Source organism: Heterocephalus glaber, unplaced genomic scaffold, assembly GCF_053883595.1.
Source record: "Heterocephalus glaber isolate CG9 unplaced genomic scaffold, H.glaber_assembly_v1.0 deba00001564, whole genome shotgun sequence".
Classification (NCBI taxonomy): Eukaryota; Metazoa; Chordata; class Mammalia; order Rodentia; family Bathyergidae; genus Heterocephalus; species Heterocephalus glaber.
Genome location: NW_028258351.1, coordinates 22,767,567 through 22,795,261, shown reverse-complemented (window position 1 = coordinate 22,795,261; position 27,695 = coordinate 22,767,567). Strand labels below are relative to the sequence as shown.

At 40.2% G+C, this 27,695-nt stretch overlaps 1 protein-coding gene and 1 pseudogene across 2 annotated transcripts in view; both read right to left on the bottom strand.

Moving 5' to 3' along the window:
• The window catches only part of Shisa6 (shisa family member 6), a 304,683-nt gene that overhangs the window by 159,996 nt on the left and 116,992 nt on the right, over positions 1–27,695 (bottom strand). Inside the window, exon 3 of one of the 2 annotated variants that reach the window (XM_004857546.4) lies at positions 3,145–3,240. The exons of the other annotated variant lie outside the window; for it this stretch is intronic. Coding sequence (XP_004857603.1) covers positions 3,145–3,240 — 96 coding nt within the window. The remainder of the gene's footprint in view (positions 1–3,144; positions 3,241–27,695) is intronic. 2 annotated transcript variants of the gene reach the window in all.
• Positions 9,608–16,366, bottom strand: LOC106010431 (interleukin-10 receptor subunit beta-like; annotated as a pseudogene).

The following is a 27,695-nucleotide window of genomic DNA, read 5'->3' as shown; positions in this document are numbered from 1 at the left end:
GTTAAATGGTGCAGGAGTCTCTTTGCCACACTCCACTAATGGTCTCAGTGTTCTTGCTTAAATTCTTATGTGGGGGTGGCAGCCTGTGGTTCCATGGAGGCCTATGCATCCACATCTCTCCTTTCTTTTCTAGAAGAGAAGAGTTGATTTCAAGCCATGTGTGAGGTTCAAACAGTGCTCAGACAAATTGGCTCGTGGGAGAGGTGAGCCTGGCCCCAGGGGTGCAGGTAGATCAGAAAAGCAGGTGGGGTGGGAGGCACCATGTGAAGTCAATTTTGCGCCCTGACTATGAATGGAGCACTGGGTGGAACACTCACGGTGGACTGGGAAATAAGAAAAGCAGAAACACGAAGAAGCTGATGGAGGTTCCTGAACACAGCTTTTATTAACTCTTCTGCTTTAGTCAACCACTCACTTCCTCAGTTATCCCTTAGCCCTCTTCATTCCTCAAATCTAAACCATCTCAGAAATCTTGTACATCCTCTAACTATAACACTGACCAACATGCTCTCATCCCTGCCTTTTCTTGTCCTTCCATTTTGTTCCCATTAGACTACTTACCCAGAATCATTGGCTAAAATCTGTACATTTTCTGACCATTAAAATCAATTCCTGGCTTTCTTTTTTCAGGAGGTCAGAGATAAAGCAGGTGCTATCAGTCCATCCTGTAGAATTCCCTAAGCTCTACTGCTGCTTCTGCTCAGGGATGTGGGCTTGAGTTGCCATCGTGTCACCTCCCAACTCCCTTTGCTAGGATTCCTAAAATGGACTGTCACTTTCCCTGCTTTGATCTCGTCACCTTCTCTAATCATCACTTCTTTCTCAGCATTCACTCTCCTCCTTTATAGTCCTGTGTGTCAGACCCCATAGAGTGCCTGACTGGCCAGCAGGATTAGCCATATCCAGCCTACCCTTCAGAGACTGAGACTTGTCATTTAGACAGAAAGAAGGGATCCACTCAGGATCCTTCTGCAGGGTCTGGAAAGGCCCTCATGGAGCAGCAGCTTCTTACATTCTCATCTTGTCTCAATGTCCCAGGTGACCTCCCAGTACCATCTCGGGCCTTGAAGCTCTTGTGCTCTGCTTCACACACACACTGACTTCCTTCTTATTTCCTCACACAACAAGAAAGCTTCTGGCTCAACTTTTCCTATGGCTTATGCCATAGGCAGAGGCAGTCTCTGTTCAATCATCGCTCTATCTAAGATGGCTAACCTGGCACGAGTAGCTTCTGTGACAGCATGATCAGTACTCTTACTTGCTTGAATTTTCATCCTTGCATTGATTGTCAAGAATTTATTCTGTCTGGTTCCCCCAAGGAAATATGAACTCCATAAGGATGAATTCTATTTGTTTACTTTTTGATATTTCTTGGCACATAACAAGCCTCATTAAATATTTGTCAAGTATAAAAAGTTCTACAGCTTGGCGTATTTGGTGTTTTAGGCTGAATTGCCCACAAGAGGCAGGAGTAAGAGTGGGAAATTATGCAGCTGAGAAGTTTTGGTTAAGAGTTGTGTTCTGTTTGAAAAATCCAGATTTGTAGCTCCACTAGCTGGATCGCAGGTATGACAAAGCCAGTCTCTAAAAATGGCTCCCAGTGATCTTCAACTCCAGATAGTCTTGTCCCTTTATAGTTAACCTTTCTCCCTGAAAAGGACTGTCTTTTGTAAGTATAAGATTTCATGAAAATGATATTGTGTAATCGATAGACTTGGTCATGAAAGACATTGTGGCTTGTGCCTTTCTCTTTCTTGGATCACCCACCCTGAGCCCACCCAGCCACCATACAAGTAGCCCCTGGAGAGAATGTCACACAGAGGAACTGAGGCCTCCTGCCGCTAGTCAGTGCCATGTGAGTACGCCATCTTGGAAGCAGATCCTCAGCTCCAGGCCAGCCTTCAGAGGATGGAGCCCAGCCTGATTTTGTGATTGCAAACCCACAAGAGATCCCAACTCAGAAATGCCCAAATCCCCAACCCACAGAAACTATGTGACATAATGTTTATTATTGTTTTAAAATGCTAAGTTTTAGAATAGTCTGTTTCACAGCTATAGGTAATTCTCATGAAATGGATGACATGGGGGCTGGCAAGTTCAGGTTTGTCTTTATCAGTGGTTCACTGTGTAGCCCATTTCCCTTTGGTCCCAATTTGATTCTTCAACTCTTAGCAGCCACAAATGCCACCTGTATCCTCAATGAACTTTATTTAGACACAAATAGACAGAACAGAAAATACATACACAGATACAGATTATTTTTTTTCTACAGGATGAACAAACATCACATACGGAATTTAAAAAGTAGGTGCATGGAATGTAAGAAAATATTGCAGAGTTCCATGTTCACTCACACATGAAACAAACACATATTTCAGAGGAAGACAAAGATATGCTATCCCGACAACAAAATTCACATTTGGTCTATAAGAGCACACAGGTGTTGGGAAAGTAATCAAAGGAGTTAGGGATCCAGTTACTGTTGATGTGACAGAATCCTCACAACACTAGTAGGACTCTGTTTAAACAAAAGACAGAATCGAGGAGGATTCCATATCCCCTGCACAGATGCTCTGCAAGCTGTCAGCTAGATAGTAAAGCAGCTTGCAGAATGCTAGATTAGCTTTCATCTTGTGGCATGAAGGTCTACACAACTTCTACTTTTGTGTCCACATCATAGAGTTTTACAGAGACACGCTTAGGACACTAAACTCTCCACATGCACGCTGGTTTGGAAACCCGCAGTACAAAACATTGACATTAGGTTATAAAACATGGCTTTCAAATGGGAAGGGAATAGCCAAGAGGGGAACACACACTTTCTAAATGCAGCCACATCCATTGGTAGTGTTTTCACCATGCTGTGTATGGTCCCCTTCCATGGGCAGCCACCACTGTGTCCTGCTCCCTGCCATGAGTGGAGCAGGATGGATGTCTCTTGGAAGTCTATCACTCTAAAGTTAAACATGTGATGTCCTGGTCACTCCTGTCAGAAGCTATGTATGTCCCCAGGACAAGCTGCCGTCGAACCTCCCCACTTATTCCTGTCCCAGGCAAGCCTCTTGCCTCCACACCATCTTCACATTTCAGACTGGGGTTCCCTAGCAACCTTTGTATTTTAGTAAAAAATGGTTTCCACTGTACCCTTCGTGTGTCCTCTTCCTAGTGTGACAAATCCAGATGAGATGAAGTTATGGAGATCTGGTCCTCCACTTCGGTAAGCATCCTTCCCATAATGCCCTGTAAGAAGATGGGGCAGAATTATCTGACGCATCCATGACACCAACACAGAAGACAACTGCAGCTCCATCTCACCAAAAGGTGATGGTGCACTACATTCAAACCAGCGGCTAAGTCAGGAGGTATAAGTGGTCAAGGAAAAAGGGTGATATATATAGTATACATCACATATGTTACTGAGAATATATTTCTCAATATATACATATACACACATATATGTATATATTACTGTGCAACAAAGAATAATATTATGTTGAAAACGGGGAGTCGGACATATGGCTTGATTTTGGCATTTCTAACTAAGCACAAAGCACATCAGAACAGTACTTTATAGATGTTCCTCAACTTACCATGGAGTTATATCATGATAATACCATGGTAAGCTGAAACATCATAAGTCAAAATGCATTTAATGAACATGATACGTTGGCAACACAGCACACTGTACAATGTCAGTTGTTTCCCTTTCTGATTGCATGGCCAGTTGGTGGCTGTGGCTCACTGCCATTCTCCTGCATAGAGAAAGAGGATCATACTACATATTGCTACTCCAGGAAAAGACCAAAATTCAAAATTCAAATCATGGTTGCTACTGAATGTGTGCTGCTTTCAAACTATAGCAAAGTCAAAAAAAATAAATCTGAACAGTGAACCACTGTAAATCAGGACCTTCCTATTTGTCCCACCATCCTTCTTCTCTCCTAATTCTCTTCTCTCTCTTTTTTGTTTTGTTTGCTTTCTTTCTCCCTACAGCAAGCAGGAATGGATCTGATAGAGTCTTTCTATATATGTGTGTGTGTGTTTACAAATCATATAAACCCTATGGGACCGCAGACTTGTAACTGAAGAGAACTCCTACAACAGCTAACACCAACAAGTAGAATGGTGGTTAGAAAATACTGGGAAAATATTTAGGTTTTCCTTTTTTAATTTTCTGAAATAGGGCCGTATCTCTCATGAGCCAGATGTAGGCATCTACCTGTGGGGTTGAGTTAAGCAAAAGGCCAAGAGCAGGTTAAGAACTGCAGGGGAAGAAATTCAGAGAAGAAGGATAATATTCCACTTCTGACATTCAAAGTAAGATTTTACAGTGTGCTTGAATACAGGCATTGTAAGGAAGGAAAGGACTCTAAATGCCGTCCTAAAGTATGCACATGCAAAAATAAAGTCACATTCTTTTCACATTGTCACATATACACACATTAAAACTGTACTTATAATTACAATGTGTGGGAAACTACTTCAGACATAAAGTTTAAAATTAGATAGAAGATGCTGTATTAAATGATAACAGAGCTATCAAAATTCAAGCCAGTGGATTAAAAAAACCCCAAAACATTCATAAGATTGAAAGAAAATGCACAAAGATACTGACATCTGCCCTTGGATGGTTGGAACATGGGTGTTAATTTATTTCTACTTTCAACTTTTCTAAAGTTTCCAACATTTTTTCTATAATGAATACAAAAGTTTCTAATATAAATAGGTAAAATAAATGTCTAGCAGAAAGTTCCTGACAAATGCAAACACAAAGAAAATCATTCTTTCTTAACAGGGCACACTCAGGTCCATACATCTCAATCTAAGGCGCACACTGGAATCTTTTTTTTTTATATTATTTCATTGGTACATTTTAGGCATACAGTATAATGACATTCATCATTGGAAATTTGCACCTTTAAATAATCTCTCTTGGTTCTTATTTTTCCCCCTTCCCCAGCCCTTCCTTCAACCCCCCCATCCCTCTCTATTTACAAAGACTTTGTTTCCATTTTTTCATTTTCCCTTTGTTTTGTATATCTTTTTATTGGTACATTTTAGGTATATAATATAATGACATTCATCACTGGAAATGTGCACCTTTACATACTCTCTTGGTTCTTATTTTTTTCCCCCTTCCCCTACCCTCCCTTCAACCCCTCCATCCCTCCCTATTTACAAAGACTTTGTTTCCTTTTTCTCATTTTATATTAATTTCATTCTCTTCTTTCCTTTCCTCTACCCCTCCCACTTCCCCTTCCCCTTTGCCCCTTTTCTTCCTATTTCACATTATCTATTATACCTTTTAGTGCTTATTTACACTTTCAGTTTCTCACACTAGAGAAACTATTTGGTATTTACACATGTGGGTCCTATTTATTTCACTTAAGAGTATTGCCTCAATGTGCATCCATTTAGCTATAAATGTCTCTAATTTCTCATTTTTTATGGCTGAGTAGTACTCCATTTTATTTTTTTAAAAACACATTTTCTTGATCCAGTCTCCAGTTGATGGGCATTTGGGCTGCTTCCAAGTTTTAGCTATTACAAATTGTGCTACTATGAACATGGGCGCACATATATATCACTGTAGTATGGTTCTTTTAATTCTTTGGGGAAGATCCCCAGAAGGGAAATAGCTGGGTCAATTGGGAATTCCAATCCTAGTTCTCTGAGGTATCTCCATACTGATTTCCACAGTGCTTGCACTAGTCTACACTCCCACCAGCAGTGGAGCAGTGTTCCTCTTTCCCCACAGCCCCACCAGCATTTGTAATTGGTTGATTTCATGATAGCAGCCATTCTTTCTGGGTTGAGGTGGAATCTCAGTGTTGTTGTCATTTGCATCTCTCAAATGACTAGTGATGTTGAGCATTTTTTCATATGTTTATTTGCTATTTCTACTTCTTTGTCTGAGAAATGTCTGTTCATTTCAGATGCCCATTTTTGGATTGGGTCTTTAAATTTGGAAGGTCTGATTTTTTTTAAGTTCTTTATAGATTCTAGATAGTAGACCTTCATCTGAGGAACAGCAGGTGAAGATTTTTTTCCCACATTGTGGGTTGTCTCTTCACACTGTTCATCGGTTTTCTTGCTGAGCAGAAGCTTTTTAATAAGAAGAGATCCCACATGTTGATTGTTTGTGCTAGTTCACAGGCAACTGAGGTTTTGTTCATAAAATCTTTTCCTACACCAATGTCCTTAAGAGTTCTACCTAACCTCTCTTCCAGTCGGTTTAGTGTTTCTGTTTTAATATTTAGATCTTTAATTCATTTTGATTTTAGTTTAGTGCATGGTGAGAGATATAGGTCTAGTTTTAGTCTTTGGCAAACTGAAACCCAATTTTTCCGGCACCATTTATTAAAGAGGCTATCTTTCCTCCAGTGAGGGTGTTTGGCTCCTTTATCGAAGACGAGGTGGCTGAGTGTGTCTGGCGTTGTTTCTGCATCTTCTAATCTGTTCCACTGGTCCTCAAGTCTGTTTCTTTGCCAGTACCATGCTGTTTTTATCACAGTAGCTTTGTAGTATAGTTTCAAGTTGGGGATTGTGATACCCCCTGCCATGTCTCTGTTACCTAGAATTGCTTTTGCTAGTCTGGGTCTCTTCTTGTTCCAAACGAATTTTTGGATTCTTTCCTCAAGGTCCATGAAGTATGCTGCTGGGATTTCAATTGGGATTGCATTGAATCTATATAGCAGTTTTGGAAGTATGGCCATTTTCACTATATTGATCCTTCCTACCCAGGAGCAGAGGATGTCTTTCCATTTTCTGATATCATCTTCAGTCTCTTTTCAGAGTGCCATAGTTTTCAGAGAAGAGGTCTTTGATTTCTTTTGTTAGGATGATTCCTAGGTATTTCAGTTTTTTTGGATGCTATTGTGAAAGGAATTGTTTGCCCTATTTCTCTCTCAGTGAGTCTGTTGTTCATGTGGAGGAAAGCTATTGACTTTTGTGTGTTGACCTTGTATCCAGCTACTTGACTGAATTTGGTTGTTATCTCTAGAAGACTTTTGGTGGAGTTCTTGGGGTCTTCTATGTAGAGTATCATGTCCTCTGCAAATAATGACAATTTGACTTCTTCATTTCCTATCTTTATTCCTTTTATTTCTTTCTCTTGTCTAATTGCTGTGGCTAATGTTTCCAAAACTATATTGAACAAGAGTGGTGATAGTGGACATCTTTGTCTTGTTCTTGATTTTAGTGTGAAGGATTTCAGTTTTTGACCATTTAGTAGCACATTGGAATCTTATGAGACAGTGTTTTTAAAAACAGATGCTCAGAACAATTCCTGAGATTTTAATTTAGAAGGGCAGAATCCAGGCCTAGGTAGGGTTATTCTGCAAAAGCTCTGCTTTCTGGGTTTCTAATGTGTTAGGGACAATGAGAGCTATTACCCTAGCACAAGTGTAGAAACAAGTGAACTTTAGTTCATTCAAGTGGAATCCATGAATATTTGCTGGGATTTATGTTCAGAGATCCATGTTCTTCCTCTGGAGGGTGGTGTCAAGTTCCTTCATTCTTATTCCACATCTCAAACCTTAGCATGCGTCAGCATAACCTGGAGAGCTTAAAAGAAATCACAGGGCCCCATTCCTAGACTCCCAGATTCTGTAGATATGGGATAGGTCACAAGAGGTCACATATCTAGAGCCAGGTGTGGTGGTGCTTAGCTGTAATCCCAGCACTCAGGAGGATTGCTGAGAGTTCAAGGCCCACCAGGGCTACATTGTGAGTTCAAGGCCAGCCTGGACTACAGAGTGAGACCCTGTCTCAAAAAACAAAAACTGAAAATATAAAAAAGAGTTTGCGTATCTATTAAGGTGACACTTATGCTGCTGGTCCAGGGACCACACTGACAATCAAATTCTGGACCTAAAGCATCAGGATTATGTGACTATTGCCACTGCCTCTCTCGACTTTGGAATCAATGAGTTCATTTCTGTGGGCACACAGCTTTTCATGAGGAGCATTCTTGTAAAACCCTGTGGTCTCAATGCATAGTATCACAGAATTCTCAGAGCTGAAGTAAAGGCTTCTGGCTATATCCCGGGATACGTGGCAGCTGTGCACATGCCCCATTATCTGAAGAAAGGTGTCTTTTTCAGAGAACAGGAGGGTAGCAGGTGTGTTACCACTCCAGGAAGTGCTGGACCCTTTCTTCTGTAACAAACATGTCACTCTCTCCCCACCTCACCCAATTACAGGAGAGTAAGAAAAGAAAGTAACAATTCAGAACCCTCATAAATTCGGACCTCATTAATTCAGAACCTGTGATATATCCTGCAGAATTTTGGCTGGTTTATTTTTGTGCTCCTTATAAAAATAAAATTTTTGGAAAACAAATCAATACCAAGGAAGATAGAACATAAAATCATGCCTGTGCTATTTACAAATCATTCTTATCTGTCAGTTGAAACAAGGTCCCTGGGACTAAGCACTGCTCTTGTGCTTTGGGGCTCTGCTGGTGTGAAAGGAAACTGAAATTTCTGGGTCACCTACCCGTGGGTCAGGCAGAAGTATGGAGCTCAAACTAAGCACTGCTCTTGTGCTTTGGGGCTCTGCTGGTGTGAAAGGAAACTGAAATTTCTGGGTCACCTACCCGTGGGTCAGGCAGAAGTATGGAGCTCCTATAAGTATGGCTTATTTATTTACACATAATAGCTAACATTATATAATACCTTGCAGTTTACAAGGTATTTGTACACATACACCCTTCACTTAACATCTTAATCAACACTGCCTAGCAGGTTGTTTTTATTATTATCTCTCACTTTGAGGGAAAAGCAAAGGCAAAGAACTGAAGTTGGTAGAAGGCTGATCAAGTGCCTGGACCACATTCATTGCATTGTACACCTGGTTCATTTACTCATCCACAAGAACCCTGTGAAACACAGCCACTTTTCCAAGTCTGTAGAGCTTGCCTGTGGAAGAGCCTGAGTTTTCACCAGGTCTAGCCGCTTCCTGAGTCTACCATCTTTCTACAGACCTCACCTCCATGGCACGAGCAACATGCTGTGACTCTTCTCCAAGACTGTAGCCAGGACATGCAGTGGAAATGTGAGGTCCAGGAAAACAATCAACTTGATAACATTCAAGGTGATGAAAGCTGGAGCTCAGAGGTGTTGAGTTTCAAGCGCTCAGGTTTTGAACGGGGTAAAAAAGGAAAGATGCTGAGAAGTAATGAGGCAGGACCAAGAACATTACATAGTAGTAAAGACTTCTGTGGCCAAACAAGTTTGAAAAATATTAAATGAAACAAAATGAAAGCTACCTGAACTCCAAATCAGAGGCAATGAGCACTGAACCTTTTATGGAACCCTTACGTTTTTCAAAGCCATCTTACGATAGCTTACTTTTTGGGAAAGCCTCTTGTGAGGTTGAGATGAAAAACACAGGATGACAGTTGCAGCTTTTGGTTGAACTGTGGTCCTCAAACTTAAGCTCAAAACAGACTCCCTTTGAATGACCCAGAGATTGCTGGGCTCTAGCCCCAGAATTCCTGACCTACCAAGCTAGAGATGAGGCTTGATAATTCCATTTCTAACAAGTTCTTTTTTAAATTATTAATGATTTGTTATAATGTATTTATTATAGGGAGATATCTGAGCCACAAACGCTTTTCACCTAGCATGCAACTACAGCACATCTGCACATAAGTGATCAATCTCCTGGCCAATGGGCCTTTTCTTTCTCTCTTGGTGTTTTAAGAAATACCAAGTGTGGTGGCACTCTGCTAGACATCATGGTCCCCCGTGGTATCTAAGAGACCTCGGTGAGGTCCTCATTCCATATTTCACCAGGGGCCCTGATACAACCGACACTGGTGGAGGGCAGTGGTAAGGTTTCCAAAGTCTCTCTTCTCATGATCATGACTGTGCCCCAGGAAAGAAAGACTTTTGGGGTATGGGTGTGTGTGTTGTGTGTGTGTGTGTGTGTGTGTGTGTGTCAGGGCTCAAGCTCTGCTTGGTGGTCTTGGGATGATCCAGGAGCTTTCTTCTGGGAGCTTCTGAGGGCAGTTCTGGTACAGCAAAGGTGGCCCACGGAAGCAAACCTCAGCTCCCAGGTGGACAACGTTCCCATCAATACCTTGGTCTGAGGGAATGGCCACCTCAGAAGGGAGGGGCGGTCTTCTCTGCCCTGACCAATCAGGGCCAGAGACCATGCAGAGGAGGTGGTGGCCACTTCTGAACCCGGATGGTGTTTGAGCCACGTGGAGTGATGTCCAGGGCCCAGGGGCGGGGTCTACACAGCTTGCTACAGGTGCTGAGAGCAGCAGCTTACTGGCTGTGCCTCTCAGGACTCACCGTCCTCGGCTGTGCGCTCACACACAGGCTCACTCTATTCCCCAGTTTTGCTCCGATCAGGAAGAAACCCTCAAACCTGAACGCAATAAATTGTCCATGGCTCCAGGTTCCGGACGATCTCAAAGTCGTACTGAACATTGACCTCAAACTTTTCATCAGTGCCATTTTTCCAGAACTGCACATTATAAACCCACGAGTCATAAATTTTCCTCATGGTCCATGTGTAGGGTTCATTCTCAATTTGAGGGTCTAAGAGACTCATCTGTAAAGAATCAGCACGTGCTTCTACATGTACTACAGGAGGTCCAATAACGGTGTCATCCACTGGACAGAAAGTGATGTTCACCCAGTCCGAATGCTCGTCTGCAAACTGCCCTGACTCTCAAGGTGTAGTCGCCATACTTGGAAAGACTTGAGAAATCATATTCTATGGAGGCAGTGCTCTTGCACACTTCTTGGCATTTCTTATAACTATGGTACTGAGCTGTGACAGTCAGGCTCCCTTTGGGAAAAGCAGGAGAGTCCCATTGTAGAATGTTCTTGAAATTAACTGAATTCATTCTGACATTCTGAGGAGGTGGCACTAACCCCACTGCTCACGCCAGCAGGCATCTGCCCGGCCAGCACGTGAGGATCTGCGCCATGGTCTGGAGGGTGCGGGGGCGCCGTGGCACACACGTCCTCACCCGCCAGCGCCAAGCGCCCAGCTGCACCCCTCTAACAAGTTCTGAGTGATGCAGACCCAGAACCAAGGACATTACCAGTGAACCACTATGTTGGGACTAGCCACAAGTCAGTCTTCAGTTGGACGCAGGGTGAAAGTCCAGAGTGATTTTCATTGTCTGTACCCTCCAAAGTTTAGGATGATCAAAGGCATCATGAAAGGAAGAAGAGCTGGTGGAAATGAAGCCCCGTGTATGTAGACAATCAGAAGAGAGTGGAGTCAATGTCACTTCTGTTTCTCGGTGAGGCATAGACTTGTTGGGTTGATGGCATGAATGGGTATCACAGTATTCATTACCCGTAACACAAAGAACCACTCTCTGCTCTGTCTAGTAGCAACTCTCCTAAGTCTCTGCCTATCTGCCCCCTATCAGGGTCAGAGGACAAATGAGTACAAACATTAGCCAAACTGCAATTCCAGAGAAACAATTATACATCCAGGGGAGCTCTAGATAGAAGTAAGGAAGAACTTTGTGAAGCACCCTAGTACAGCAACAGGAGCACTCCACATATCACAGTACAAGTATATAGTATGTGCCAGGAACATGGGTGTTTTCAGGCTTCAAAGCACACCTGGCCCCACCTGCTGAACCCAACAGTGTGAGGCACCATGCAGATGACATGCCTCCAGTTCTGCTACTGCACCCTGACCTTCACTATTAGCAACCTTCCCCAAAGCGATGGAGGTTTTATTCTAGTTCAGTCACTTCTAAGGCTGCTTTGATGGCCTATCAGAATCCCTTGCCCTTTCCAAATCTTGACAGAAGCCAAAAGTCCGAAGGAGAGTCCTAAGGGACAAATGTCCTCAACCAGGAAGCAGATTAAAGCAAAGAGAGGACCCAGGCTGAGCTCCTGGAGTTGTGCAGTGCTGCTAGTTCTGATAAGGAAGCGACAAGGGGCAATGTTTCTCTATAAAGGAGATTTGCTGTGAGAAATGAAAGGAAAAAACAAGATACTATCCAAATGGTGATCTCTAAAGACTCAACAGAATTTTGCATCTGTGAAATTAGATCAACAGCCCTGAGAGGGAAGCAAACCAATCAGAACTGTTTGCCTGGACTTGCAGATCTGGACAACAGAATGCATACAGAAGGAAACTGGCGCAGTAGAGTCCAGTGAGAGACATACTGCACACTCAGTGAAGGACAGAGACAAAGAGACACTGAGGGAGGAAAGGCAGGGCACAGCCGACAACTCTCCAATGCACAATCTATTTACAATTAAGATTCCCAGAAAAGAGCCAGAAGGGATAATTCAGAAGCGATAATTAAAAGTTAATAGTTCCTTTATTTCTGAGCAGATGGAAGACTTCAGTCTTTAGATCCAAGTAAAGAATCAAGCATCAGACTACATATTAGAGGGGATCAATATCTAAGTATATTCTGGTGAAGTACCATTAAAAAGTAAAGGGAAAACTCAAACCAACTTCATAAAACATGAAATCTACAAAAAGTGAAGCAAGCTTCCTAAGAATTTTGAGACTTATTTCCATGGAGGTGGCAAATATACTGGCTAAGTAATACTTTTATATAGAACTTAATTGAGAAGTTTCAAATGCACAGTTGCCTCAAATGCAAAGGGGAAACAATAATGGAATCCATTTTAAATGAGTATATGTACTCAATGAGTATGCTAGTATTTTTCAGTGAAGATGTTTCGACTGAATTCCTTGACCTCAAAAGTCATTGAAAATAATGAAAAGAAGGAAGCATAGAAAAACTGCTTCCCCCAAAAAAGTGTCCAGACTCGTTACTAAATAGAGGTAGAAGAGCAGGAAAATATGCACCTGCACACACACATATACATAAAACCACACAAACAGAAATCGTCCAAGGGAGACTAAAGACTTAATAGAAAAAAATTAAATCTTAAAAAATATTAGAATAACTATAGGATAATATAATAGTGATTTGAGAAATAATTTTTAAATAAGACTAATAAAGGCACAAGTTAGAAAAGAAACAATTGAGAAATTTCAAACTATTGATAGATCAAAATCATAGAACTGTAAGTCAAAGACTAGAAAATACATATATATTCATACTCAGAACCTATAAATAACTTCAAATTAATAAAAAGAATATTATCTGGGGGGGGGTCAGGGATTTAGCTCAGTGGTTTCGCTGCCTGCTGCGCAAGTGCAAGGACCTGAGTTCGATCCCTGGTACCAAAAAAAAAAAAAAAAAAAGAATATTATCCAAATAATGAAAATAGGTAAAAGAAACAAACAGGCAAAACACAGAAGAGAAAACCCAAGGGCCAATATGCATAAAGTCATGTTCAATCTTTTAAGAAATCAGGGAAATTCACATTAAAATCATAATGAGCTAATATTTCACAACTGTAGACTGGCAAAAATTAAAGTGCCAGAGACTATGCACATGGATAAGTGGAAGGAAGAACTCATGTATGCTTCTGGTGGGAGTGTAAATTGGTACAACTGCTTTGGGAAGATCTTTGCAATGGCTAATAAAGTCAAATATGGATATACCACACAGCTGGCAACTCTGTCTCTAGGTATATACCCTAAATAAATCCTCACACATTTACATAGGGAGATATGCACAAGCAAATGCAGCTGTGTGTGCGGGGGGAATCTGTATTCCCACCAAGAGAAAAGTAATAAATAGTGGTATACTCAAATAACATAATCCTATAGAACAGTGCAAATGAAATGGAATGAAATGAACAAGAGCTCTAAATATCATGGACGATTCTCAGCTATAATGTTGAGAACACAGAGCACATCTAAGAAAAAGAGGGTGGAGTTTTAAAATATGCAACATAACACTATATTGTTTAAGAACATGCCCATATGTAGTATTATAAAATATGAAGATATTCAGCAAGATGATAAACATAGATTTCAAGATAATATTTCTGTATGTAAGAGAGTATAGCTAGAAAGGATAAGCAGTGTCTCTATGTTCTATTTCCTATTCTGGGTAGCTGAAGATATGCTTGACTTTTAAATAATTCTTTAATTTTTTCATAAGATAGATAAACACAATGAGATGATAAACTGATGATAGACAATGGATGGATAGATGGATGATAGATTAATGGACTGATTATCACTTTGGGTTAAGTAACTGCTACTTAAGGATTTTATTAATTGCCAAATCATCCTTCAAGAACACAGCAAGAAAGAATCTCCAGCTTTAAGAGCTCAGAGACTAAATTATCCATGAATCCCTGTTAAGGGGGGAATAAAAAACTACCTGATGATAAAATCTGTCAAGCAAGAAATAGAACTATGGAATTTCTAAAACCACAACTATATTCACTTATAATCTTCAACCAGTACACAAATCCAAAGACCCATTAAGAAAAGACTGGTAAATTAAACATTTTTAACAAATTATCTTTATGGACAGAAATAATGTTAAATGAGACTGATGCTCCTCTGGAAACTCCGGTGTGCAAACAGGGCAATAAAAGTACACTGTGGGTATGAAATAAAATCTAAAGCAGGTTCGGGGATAGGAGGAACAACTCTCCATCTTTACAGCCTGCTTGTGATGCAGACTGTGCCCTTGGACCAGACATGGAGCTGGGCTATGACAAGCAGAGAGGGAGCTTAAAGAGCACTCAGGACTAGCTGTGCACCCATGCACACTGACAAACCTTCCCTAAGGAAAAATGTGCTCTTGCATATATACTAAGCCCTAGGAACAATTTTCAATACATTCAATGAAGGGCTTTCAAAATTCTTTGCTTACAAACAGCTCAGTTTTAACAATTAGACTCACAAAGTTGAAAAAGTGCGCAAAAGTACTTGTAATCACTTCCACACATGCTTCAAAGAAAGAAAGATTTTTAAAAATTTAAAGGCTAATTTAAACTTAGCTTTAACACCTCATTAAGGAAATGCAAATAAAAATATGAGGTACCTTTTTAAAAATAATTCAACTTGACAAAATCTTAGAATTCAATGATACTCGATGTCAAGAGAGCAGACATTCATTACTGCTTGTGAGGAAGTACAGATTGATAGTGCCTATTTGACTTATTATCCTACCACTAGAAACTTTCCAGATATATACATGTACTCTAGAATTTCTCCTACAATATACAGCCATGACTGTAAATAGTGCTTGCCAACAGGGAACTGACTAAGTAAACTATAACGATGGAAAACAATGCAAAGGTAAAAAAGAATGAGGCAGAGCTCATTCTGTATGTGCTGATGTGAGAAGTTTTCCAAGACACAGAGTTGGAGAGGAAGAAAAAAGTATAGTGTAGAGCATGCTTTGTTATGGTTCAGCATGCTTCGTTATGGTTGTATAATAACCAAAAAAAGAAAATATCTATAGGCCCACCGTAAATAAGATATTTCATACAAACAATACCTTTTTCTGGAAATAAACCTATGCATAAACTACAGTATTAAAATTTTCCTTCCTTTGTAGAGAGGAGCTGGGAAGAAAGGAGAGGGATGTTACCTTTGATTTTTATTACTTTATATACTGTCTGGATGTTTCTAAACATTGTATATGTGCTGTGTTTATTTGTGCAATGTCTTAGAGTTTACCTGAGATTATGAAGTGGGGTCACGGACCACTGAAAAAATTTTTTCTTCCTTGTGCTTGTTGATCTGACAAAAACTCTACTAAAAGTCATGTTATAAAACGAAGCACACAGACTAGGAAGAGAGAGCGAGCTACTGTTCCCTGTGTAAATGACAAGACATTTATCAAACACAGATACCAATAGGTACCGCCAAGAGGACAGGGAGGATTAAATGCTATGAGGTGTATCAAGTGCTTCCTGTAATGGTCAGCACCAGTGAGCCCTCAATAAATGGGAACTGCTCTTGCATTGAGCAGTCTTTCCTCTCTCCCATGCAAGAAACTCTCATGGGTGCTCTCACTCTGCACGTGCCCCAAGCTGACTTCAGGCCAGAAAGTGACAGTCAGAAGGAGCTGCAGAGTGCAGGCTTTAGGATCTGGCCTGAGTGCTCCTTCCAGCTCTTCCGAGCCCTTTACTTGGCCCCACAGTGGGGACAGTACTGTAAGCCTGGAGTCCTGTGCTTCTCCATGTAGTCAATTTTCACCCAGGAGATAAAGCAGTGTCCAAGCCCGCTCTACCAAGGTAAACTGAGGCAGTCTTGGTTTAACTTCTCATTGCACTGACAAGGACCATTTACTAGTTTGAAAATCTCTAGAAAGCAGCCACTAAAAATGCATTATTTCATGTAACAATACCTATGAACTGTGCCTTCCAGTACCTGTAGAGTTAGCAGAGCTACTAGCAAAACCTCTGGAAAATCCCAAAGAATTCCCCTCTAAGGTCTTTTCTTTGCCCAGGCTGCAGCCTAGGGAGACCAAGGGGACCATCACCGGGTGCCAGTCTACCTGATGAAGGCAAGGTGTCCACAGCTGTAGGGGCTCAGGACAAAAAATCCTAGATTGCAGGAACAGCTGCGGATCCACCTTGCCCAATTCTCACTGGACAAACGAAGATGCATAAACCCAGACAGGCTTGCACTGGCACTCTCAAGACCACATAGGCAGACAGTGTTGGACTTTGACCTGCTGGCTTCATACTTTCAGCCCTCAGAAAGCAGATCTCGTCAGAGGCAGAATGAGGGGCCCAGGCAGGCTTTGCCCATGAGGGGACAATAGTAATTCATCTTTCAAATAGACATCCTTGGGATCATTAGTTTTGTTGGCATAGTTAAAAAAAACAAAAAAAACCAACCTCAGACTTTGTGTTTGAAACCAAAAAGAAACAACAATAAAAATACCAAAAACATATATTTTTTCCCCCTTACAAACCTCTCCAATTGTGGCCAAAGGCCACAAGGGTGTTGATCAAGGGCAAATTGTAGGTCAACCTTATCTAACCATAACTGGGATGCATCATCAGGGTCTCTTGTATAATATACAGTTCTAGGGAAAGGGGATTTTTTTTTCTTTAAAAAAAAGCATTATATGATCTAGAAATAAAAGTTTGAAATCCACACCTCTTATGTACCCTAATTACTTACCAAGGGGATGAGAGGGAGGATTGCTTGTTGGTGCTAATGGTATCAATCTTTTTAGCGCTTTCAGGAAGTCTGAACCCTCTGCTAATCACTGCCTTCAAGGTAGAATCAGAGGATTTTGCAACAGAAGGAGTGTTTGAGGTCACCTTCTGTAGCCTCTGTATTTATCAATGAGGAAACTGGGGTTGACAAAGTCACTGAGGTCTGACTGCTGAGCTCCCACTTCCTAGGCCAGGGCTCTTCCAATGCACTGCATAGCTCACAGCCTGCTCCGTGTTGGAAACAAGGGCACTGAGGATGATTTCTCTTCTAAAGGACCCCAGTGCCTCATTTATTTTCTCTTCAGATATGTTGGCCACAATCTCCTTGGAAAGATGCCCAGTCTAACCAAGTTCCTGTCTCTGACTGCTATCAACATCTCAGTGCTGTCTCATTGTCATGAGCAGGAGCCTGGCCAAGTGGAAATCTGAAGAAGACCTGGGCAGAAGAGGCAGAGGATGCAGGTACTGTCTACGAGAGGAGAGTCTTTCTTTGTTTCAAACATCTTATTAGATGACTATGATGTACCTCAGGGCTCCATGATGAAGTAAGTGAATTGCCCAGATCCCTCTTATCTGTGGGCCTACTGTGTGCAAGCCCTTGGGGAGACTGAGGCATGCTTTCCACTCTGTTTCTTGATCTCTTCTCACATTCTGCAAAAACTCTGAGCTTTCTATCAGTACACCCAAATTAGTAGGGTTTACTGAGACAGTTCTGAGAAACTGCTACCACCTTATATAACCTGATCTTATATCTGGGGTCTGAGATACTGGCAATGGTTACCTTTTATTATCTGGAGGAAAACATTAATGTTTTTCTCTATTTTGTGGACAAGTAAACATTCCCAGAGCTTAAATGATTTTCAGAGTCACAGAATGACTAACGTATGACTTAGGACAGACTCTCAGTCCATTGGCTGTCTATTCTGGTGGTTCCCTTCATTCTAGCTGTGCTTTCAGAAAAACCAATCCTGAGGAGCCTAATTTCCAGATATATTTTAGCAATAAAGAAGGGACAAAAACATAAGTTTGCATTAAATAAATCTGTCTCTGACACCAAGTGGACGACTCTGGACAAACTATTCATGCTTTCTAAACCTCAATTATCCTCATCTATACAATGGGAATAATGGTTCAGAAGAATGTGATGAATATTAAATTAAATTTATTAATGTATATAAAGCACAGAACACCTTATACTTATTCAATGAATGACTCCTCCTCCTCCAGCTACTACTAAAGTATGCTTTACTGCGGAAGTTAATTGAATATTTCAAAATACTTCTAAGAAAAAGACAAAGTAGAGTCTTAGATTCAAAATTATTCAAAACTCAAGAAAAGTCTCACCTTTTCCACTATTTCTGCAAGAATGTTAAGGCTCACACTAATGATATTGTTATTCCTTAACGAATATGCAATTTTCATGGATGTGCTTTGGAAAGCACACACTCATTAGCAAAGAGGCAGTAGTAAAAAACTCTCAAATCCAACTCATATCAAAAAGTAAATGCTTCGTCTCACCCCTGCCTACACCTGTTCATTCCCCTATGGTTCTGTGGCCCTCATCTTCTCCCTGACACAGAGGAGAGTCTCATATGTGTGTGGTTTGGACCATGTCCTTGGTTTTACAGGCAGAATTTGGCTTAGAAGCTCCTGGAGCCTTGTGTTAAACTGCTCAAATGTAATCACCTGTACAGGGCATCTCGTGGTATTTTGTCACTTACTGTCTCTAGTTCTTTGGAAATGAATCACACAATAGTCTTGAGTTAGATTAATTCAACTTTGAGGGAGTGAAGGTGCTATAAGCTCTCTAGTTAGGTGACTTCTTGGTCAACTTCTGCTCAAAGGAACCATTTTTTCCTGAAACAGCTAAGACAGACCCTCTGAGGGTCTTCTGAGATAGAGCAGAACACAACACTACAGAGGAAAGAGTATGAGGGGCTGTCATTTTTCCAGAGTTCAACTCTCAGGGGCAAGGAGAACTGACTTGTGAACTACTGCATCCTGAGCTTCCTTGCCTCTTCATCCAGTTGAGTGGCCATGGTCCATCCTTGTAATATCCCCAGCCTCCAGCTCATTCGACTGTGCTCCTGTAGCAGAACCACCAGCAGAAAAGCCTACCAGCTGTATTTTGTAGTTGTGGGACTTCAGGCCAATTGTATTATCTCTCTGGACCCTAATTTCCTCATCTGTAAAATGAGATGAATGGCAGAACTTAATGAAAGCTTGTGATAATTAAATTAATTAATACTTGCAAAGTATTTAAGACCTTAACTAGACATACTAAGTATTCAATAAGTGACTGTCATTGCTATTCAAGGCCTAATAAGCAAGAAAGACTGGCAGGGAAAGATGATGCAGTGTTGAGGAGCAGTCACACAAGAAATAGGGAGCGTCCTTAATGATGGTGCCATGTTGACCATCTAGATTAAAATCTCAGGTCTACTTCTTACTAGTTGTGTGACGGGACAAATTATTTAACCTTCCAATTCACTCAGCAACAGAATGAGGAAAATAGTAGAAACCATCCCATCAGATGACTAAAAGGATTCGATGACAAATATTTGGAACAGGTTCAGAACTGGGATCTGTTAAGCACTAGATGTTTCATCACCACTGTATCTGTCCAGTGTCTCTTAGACTTAAGGACCAAAAGTCTCAAAAAGGCCCCTTAACCCTTTGGTAATTCTGCTAGCCTTTCCTGGATCATTGAGTCTTCCAATGCCTAAATTTCCTGCACTATTTCCTGGTTCCTGAAACCTCCAATACCTCTGGCTCCCCGTGCCCTTCAATTAAGGACCTTCCCTAGTACATCATGGAGAAGCTAAGCAGTAAGAAAGAAACAGGGAGTTTACATTCATCCCCTCTCTTTGTCTTTTCTGCTATTTAAGTAATTGAGTTGTTCTTGTTCCTATCACGGTCTAGCATCCATCTCTTTCATCTTCTCAAGGACTTAGGACCTGAAATTACTGCCATTCTCCTCAATCATCATTTTCTCCCCCTTAACAGGGTCATTCATACTAAGTTTGCCAAACTCTCACAACCTTAAACACAAGTCTCTCTTCACCCCTTGTCCCCTCCCCAGCCACTGCTCCAGAGTGAAATTTGTCAAAAGATTTGCTAGTAATAACTTTCTTCACTCTACAGTTTGCTCTTAACTTTTCCCTGTTAGGCCTATACATACATCTGTCCATCTCTACTTGTTAGCATAAGCCACTGTCACAATGGGTTAAGATTCACCTTAATTCAGCATGACCATCTTATTTGACTATATCTACAAAAATCTTATTTTCAAATAAGGGTACATTCACAAGTATGAGAATCAGGATTTCATTTCAACATACCTTTTTCAGAGATGCTACGGTTTGAATGTGTCCTTCAAAGGTTCACATATTTGAAACTTAATCCTCAAATCCATATGTTGATGATATTTAGAGGTAGGACCTTTGGATGATAATTAGGGTGAGATGAAGTCACGAGGGCCCCCATAATGGCAGAGTAAGAGAGTCCCAATATAAAATGCTCCTGTTCTTTCATTGTACGATGCCCTCTACCATGCTATGACACAGCAAGAAGGTCCTGGCCAAATCCAGCTCCTTGATCCTAGACTTCTCAGCCTCTAGAACTGTGAGAAATAAATTCCTCTGCTTTATAAATCACCCAGTCTCAGATACTCTGTTACAGCAGCACAAAATAGACAAAGATAAGGAACTCAACTCATAACAATGGTTAAAAGAAAACTTTTTCAACCACTTCCCAGACTGTTTCTCCACCCGTCTTCCTCATCATTTCTTCCCCAATCATAAATCCCTTTCTTTCCCTTATTCTTACCATCAGCAAGGCCTAGCAGGACTACCTGCAAAATTCATCTCATATTTGGCACTAATCCTCTCCAGCTCATATGTTCTCTCCTAGCCAAAAGCACCATTATCCTCCATTGACTTACTGTAACAGTGGGGTCAAGCTTCCTACTTCAACTCTCTACCCTCCACTGTCTATTTTTTCAAAAACGTACAATATCTTCCAAAAAATGGCATCAGATCATGTTATGCCTCTCCTGAAAATCTTTCAAAGCTTCATATTACACTAAAATTCAAATATAAAAGAACCCACATGTGCTAGATGTCATGGTCTTGCTGGATGTCCCTCCCCCATCAGCTTTCTTGTGGCTAATGAAAGCCACAGTGAATTCTTTCGACTCTTCAACTGTTCATACCTATCTCACTGCTTTCGTACTTGCATTTCCTTCTACTGGGAACTCTCTGTCTGCAGATCTTTGCAAGCCCAGATTTTCTTGGATTACTTAGTTTTTATTGCAAGTGTTACCTCTTGAGAGAGACCTTCTCTAGTCACCCTATCCACTATAGGTTCTCAAAGTTTCTCTACTGCACTACTACACTACCATATTTTCATCATGGGCGCATTTCATCATATAAAGCTCTCTGTTCAACTGTGTGACTATTGTTTATTGTCCATCTCCCTTTTTATACCCTAAAATTCATGTTCCATGAGAGGGGGACCCAATACATAGAACAGACATTTACACTGTACCACCTGATGGTTGTCAATGGATCAAATGAATTTTTCTCTCATCATTCTTTTTTTTTTTTTTTTTTTTTTTGGTACTGGGGATCTAACTCGGAACCTTGCGCTTGCGAGGCAAGGCAGCAGAACCACTGAGCTAAATAATCCCCGGCCCTCTCTCATCACTCTTAAATTCCTACTATTTGCCAAAGAGAACTTTACACCATAAAACATACTGTTTTATAATTGTAATCTATAATTTCCTTATATATAGAATAACTCTGACTGAATAAGGGATTTCTTTATCTGAATTATTTCAATTGCAGTAATAATAGTAACAATAACAACAGCTCTACTGATTACTGTGCCTACTAAGAATTTTTATGAGTCATGCCTTCTGCCTTGTATATTATCTCATTTAATCTTCTTACCATCTCCGGAATATTCTCATATTATAGGTGAGAAAACTTAGTCTCACAGTTTCTCACAGACATCATTAATGGGTGTCCCAGGGCTCAAAGACAAGGCCTTTTTATGTCAAGAAATATTTATTTTTAAATTATAAAGTATAATTTTTATGGCTTCAAAAGTCCATGATTTACTGGGCATAGTGGTACACAACTGTAACGCCAACTACACAAGAAGCTGAGGCACGAGAATTGCAACTTCCAGGCCAGCCTGGGCAATTTACAAGATCCTGTCTCAAAATAAAAATTTTTACAAAGGGGATTTAGGGAGGTAGCTCGGTGGTAGTATACTTTCCTACAGGTGTGAGGCCCTGGGTTGATCCCTGGCACTTTAAAAATTAATCCATGCTTTTCTCTACAGTGAAGTACCTACACATCCATCAGAATAACTAAAATTGAAGCGACTAATAATACCAAAAGTTGGTGAGGATATGGAATAAATGGAACCTCATACACTACTGATAGTAAAGCAAAAATTATAAGCTATTTTAAACAGCTTTTTGTCAGTTTGTACTGAACACAAAATATTCCTGCTCTATAATACCCTAACAATTTCATATCTAGGTATTTACGCACAAGAAATGAATGCGTGTCCACAGTCATGTGAAAAATGTTTATTGCAGCATTATTTAAAGTAGCTTAAAAAACAAAAAAGGAAATAAGCAAAATGCTCATGAAATACAGATTAAACACACTGTGATATATCTACAAAATGAAACACTACATAAAGTGAAAATTATTGACAGATGTAATAACATGGATGACTCTCAATATGGTAGTGATTATCCAAACACAAGATATGATTCCATTCACATGAAGACCAAGATCAAGTTCTTTTGAGATCCCAAAGAAAGGCAAATCTGTTTGACAGTGATGGAGGTCAGAATAGTGGTTACCTTAAATTTAGAATGGAAAGGGACATTAAGGAATGCCTATGGGTGATGAAAATGTTGTAGGTTATTTTTTCTGGGTGCTTGCATAAGGAGAGATGGACGGATAGATGGTGGAATGGATGGATAAGCATTGAGTTCAGTACTTAAGATTAGTATGCTTCATATATTTTAGTATTTATCTTATTCCCTAATCTTAAAAATCCAATCTTTTAATTCTTACATTAAACTCTCATTTGTACCCCAATTATATCAGCAGCAAGATGGAAGCAACAATTCTTAGTATTCTAATTCCCTAAATGCACATATTTAATTAAGTTTATAAACCATAGATCATCAGAGCTGCAAGGGAAATTACAGATCACAAGTATTCACCCCTTCACTAGAAAAATGACAAAACAAGTGTGGAAAGAGAAAGTTAGTTATAAAACAGTGTTGTTAAGGTGCAGCGCTAGCAATCTATTTCCTACCTTCAAGTTTAATTAATGTTTTTTCCTTTATTAAATGCTGCTCAGAATGATAGTTTTGGTCATTTTCCTGCAAGCAATGCTACTCACAAAGATTTTGAATGCAACTCTGAGAGAGTTGATCCCATGATAATGAACAGCCCAGCCCAACAAGCTTCCTACCCTGGAGCCAGCCTGGGAAGAACGGAGAACAGATTTCCTGGGAAGAATGTCAAATAGCTAGCTTTCAGAGCAGAGGCATCAGCTCTGCCTCTAATAAAGCTGCAGTGTCTGGGGCTGTTGTGTGTGGGTGAGAAATGGGAGAAAGATATGCCAAAGAATGTGGACTGTACATGCCAGGAAGCAGGGAGTATTCATCTCAGCAGCTGGCCTGAAGACATTTATTCTCCTAATAAACTCAGTGCAAAAGTTGACAAGGAGTTAAAGGCTCAGAACCCTTTCTAACCTTGTGACTTAAGTAAAAAGAATTATTTTCACTGAAGGGTAGTCAGGCTAAATCCAGAAGATACGTGATAAATCTTCAGCTCTAGGAGACTTCTGATCCAAAGGGAAGGCCTAAAATTAATAAAATGATAATCACTTCAGATGTGGCACTTGACTATAAGCTCTACATAAAATCTCACTTAACTGAACCTTTGAAACAACCTTTGCAATGGATATATTATTTATCCCCATATGGCAATAAGAAAAGTAAAATCTTCCTCATTTCAGATCATAGGTCCAAAACCACATAGCTAGTAATGTAAGTTTTGAGCATTTGAGCAAAGCTTTTCAAAGCATTTGGCCATGACTTTTCAGCCATACCACGTTGCCAATAGGAATAACATGTACTATATGGTAAGAAAGTGAGATTAGTGAAGGTCACAGAGAGAAGGTCAGCAGTAGTCACGTTCAAAGGAAGTCCCCCAGGAATATGCACATGGCATTATGATTTAAGTTCAATGGTGTGAAGTAGACAGAACAATGAATTGATGATCCCCTAAACGTGGACTTGGGCAACAGCCCAGCAAACCCCAGGAAGCCAATCAGATATGGCTTGTAGTCAATTCCTCCTATGAAAGAAAGAGGAAAACAGTCCCTCAATTCAGAGGCTGGGAGCTAATCACTTCTCTGAATGTCCACAGAATGAGCCACATTCTGTAAGGCCCTAATGGAATTCTGCCTCTGTTATGATTCTTGGTGTGCACATCTAAAACTATCTAGTGCACTGCAAGGACCAAGCTTCTCCCCTTTCTGCCACCCTGCAATTAGCACAATTCCTGGCATGCAGTGGGTGCTCATGGATTGTCTGTTGAATTAATTAATAAACAAATACTGGTTTGTGTTCACCTTCTAATTACTTGAAGCGCTGAGTCATGGAACTTTCATGCTTTATCTACACATAACATAAGGAAGGGATGAATGGCCATTAAATAATCACAAGTCCCATTCAAATGGGTAAATAAAAATTCTAAAAATATTCTTGCCTCCAAGAAGATCTCTCTCCCTAGGTTAGCCACATAATTATTTCTGTTTTTTTAAGTCTCTTGGTGTTAAAGCCCATGGCCATTGGGTTGGGAGTGTAGCTCAGTGGTACAGAGTTTGCTTAGCAAGCACAAGGCCCTAGGTTAAATCTGTAGCAACATACACACACATGCACACACATAAACACAGAGAGAGAGAGAGAGAGAGAGAGAGAGAGAGAGAGAGAGAGAGAAAGAAAGGGAAAGGGAGGAAGGGAGGAAGGAAGGAAGGCAGGCAGGCAGGCAGGCAGGCAAGCAGGCAGCCAGGCAAGCATTCATGGACATAGGCTAAACATAAAGGTCTTATATTCATTCATTAGGTAGAGTTCTGGGTAAGAACAAGACCATACTTTTTTGGGTGACAAGGAAGATCAAGTTTTCAGGTTCTATGACACCTTAAAAATAAAAAAATTATATTAAATGAAAATGTATTTTCTTTTATTTAAAAATAGGTGGAAATATTATCAAAATTTCAGTTCTTCTCAAACTAATATACCAACAGTTTGAAAACAATTCTAATGAAAACAATGTATACATGAACCAAAAAGCTAAAAAATCTAGTCTGAAGTCAGCCAGAAAAAATCTTAGCAGAAGGAAAAGGAAGACAATTTTGAAAAGGATGTAGAAATGGATAACTTACGACAGGTATTCCATACTACACAATAAAATAGGACGGCTCAGGTATAAGATGGGTAAATGGAAAAAAGTGGGAAACCCAGGAAGAGAACATAGTCCACTTGGAGGAAGAGGACAGGATAAAGATGGCATTCAAATCAGTAGAGAAGTGACCAATATTACAGTCTGGATTAAAAAATGTCCCCCAAATTCTCATGTGGTCAGAGGTGGGGCTTTTAGAAGGTGATTGGATCTTGGGGATGCTATAGTCCTCAGTTGATTAAGCCATTGACTAATCCAGAGCTAAATGTGCTATGAGGAAGTGGGGCCTGGTGGGAACAGGCAGGTCATTCAGGCTGGGATCTGAAAGAGTATCTTTCTCTCCAGGTCCTCTCTTCTCTCTGCTTTGTGACTGCCACAACATGAGCAGCTTTCCTCTGTGCCAGGCCCACCAGCATGCTGTTTCTACCTTTGAACCTGCCAACTGTGGACTGAAACCTCTCAATTCCAAGAGCCAATACAAAACTCTCCTTTTTTTTAAAGGTGTGCATTGTCAAGTATTTTGTTCCAGCAACAAGAAAGTGACTAACACAACAGAGGAAAAGAAGCACTGGTTAACTGATGAGAAAAAGCAAGATCAATGTCCATAGTTTCTTTCAATACAGACATACTAAAGTGCCTGCACAGCACACACACCATTTGGAAGCCCTTCTACAATATCCTGACATAGGAGGGAGGCTAGAAAACCTTGTTCTATTGTATCACATGACTTCCTCCCCTTCCTGGTGAGGACTGATTGGGCAGAAAAAACAACAGACTCAAGGGAAACCATCCCATGAGCTACGTGAAACATGTTTTTGGTTTTTTTTCAAGATAATAAATTAACTTCCATTTTTTTCTTCAATTCTCTTTTTAAATCCCTTTTCCCATCCTTCCCTCTCCCCTTCCTCCATCTCTTGTTCCGCTTCCCATATGCCAAAGATCTATCTCCCTACTTCCTATTATCTACTTTTTATTTTGCTCTTTATTTATATTTTGGGTTTCTCATATAAGAGAAACCCTATGACATTTCAACTTGCATATCTGATTTATTTCACTTAATAGTAGAGCTTTTTCAAATGGGAAAGGGAACAAGAGTTGGAGGGAGCAAAGAGGGAGGGAAGGGAAAGTGACAAGAAAGAATTAAGATGTGTTATGTACATGTACAAATGCCCTATGATAAATGTAATCATTATGTACTGCAAACACGTACTAATGAAAAAAAAGTAACACCCCCAAACAAAACAAAACAAGATTATAAATTAAGTTTCAATGCTCTAGTTAGAAGAGTATTTGCACATGCAAGATCATCTACAATTGGAGCTGGCATCCTTGGAGCTTGTCAAGACATCTCAAAAATCACATATAATCCACAATTCTCTGAACTCCTAAACCATGGGACAATCAAAAGCCCTGGTCCAGGGCCCAGAAAGTCGATGCAGAGAGGCCACAAAAATGGTCCTGTGTTGCTGAAAAGCTACAGTTATTTGAGGCATTTTGACTGCATTTGAGTTTTTTATCAACAAACATGTTCTGAGTAGAACGTACACAGTTAGTCAAAACATATTCTAGTTATGACCTAGAATTTAACATGAAAAAATGAGATAGTAAGGGAAGTATAAGAAATGCTAGTGAATTATTTTTAAACTTGGATTAGAAATATGAGAATGAAAAACAGGAGAGTAAAAGAAGAAGCAATAAAATAAAGGACTAATGGGGCAGATTTTATAAAAAATGTTTTCAAAATCTGTAGGCATAAAATCATCAAAAGCATACACCCATGTCCATAGTAACATTATTCACAATAGCTGTAAACAGAAGCAATCCAAGTATCCATCCATGCATGAGTGAATAAATAAAATGTGTGTACGTACATGGAGTATTATTCTGCTTTAAAAGGAAAGGAAATTCTGTCACATTCTACAAAACAGCTGTAACTTGAGGGCATCATGATACTTAAAATAAGAAAGATACAAATTGACAAATACAGTATTATTCCACTGATACAAGGTACCTGGAGTAGTCAAACTCTTAGAGACATAAAATAGAACAGTAGTTCCAGGAGCTGTGGGGGAAGGGAATGAGGAGTTGTAGTTTAACAGGTACAAAGTTTTAGTTTTCTAAAATGAAAAAGTTC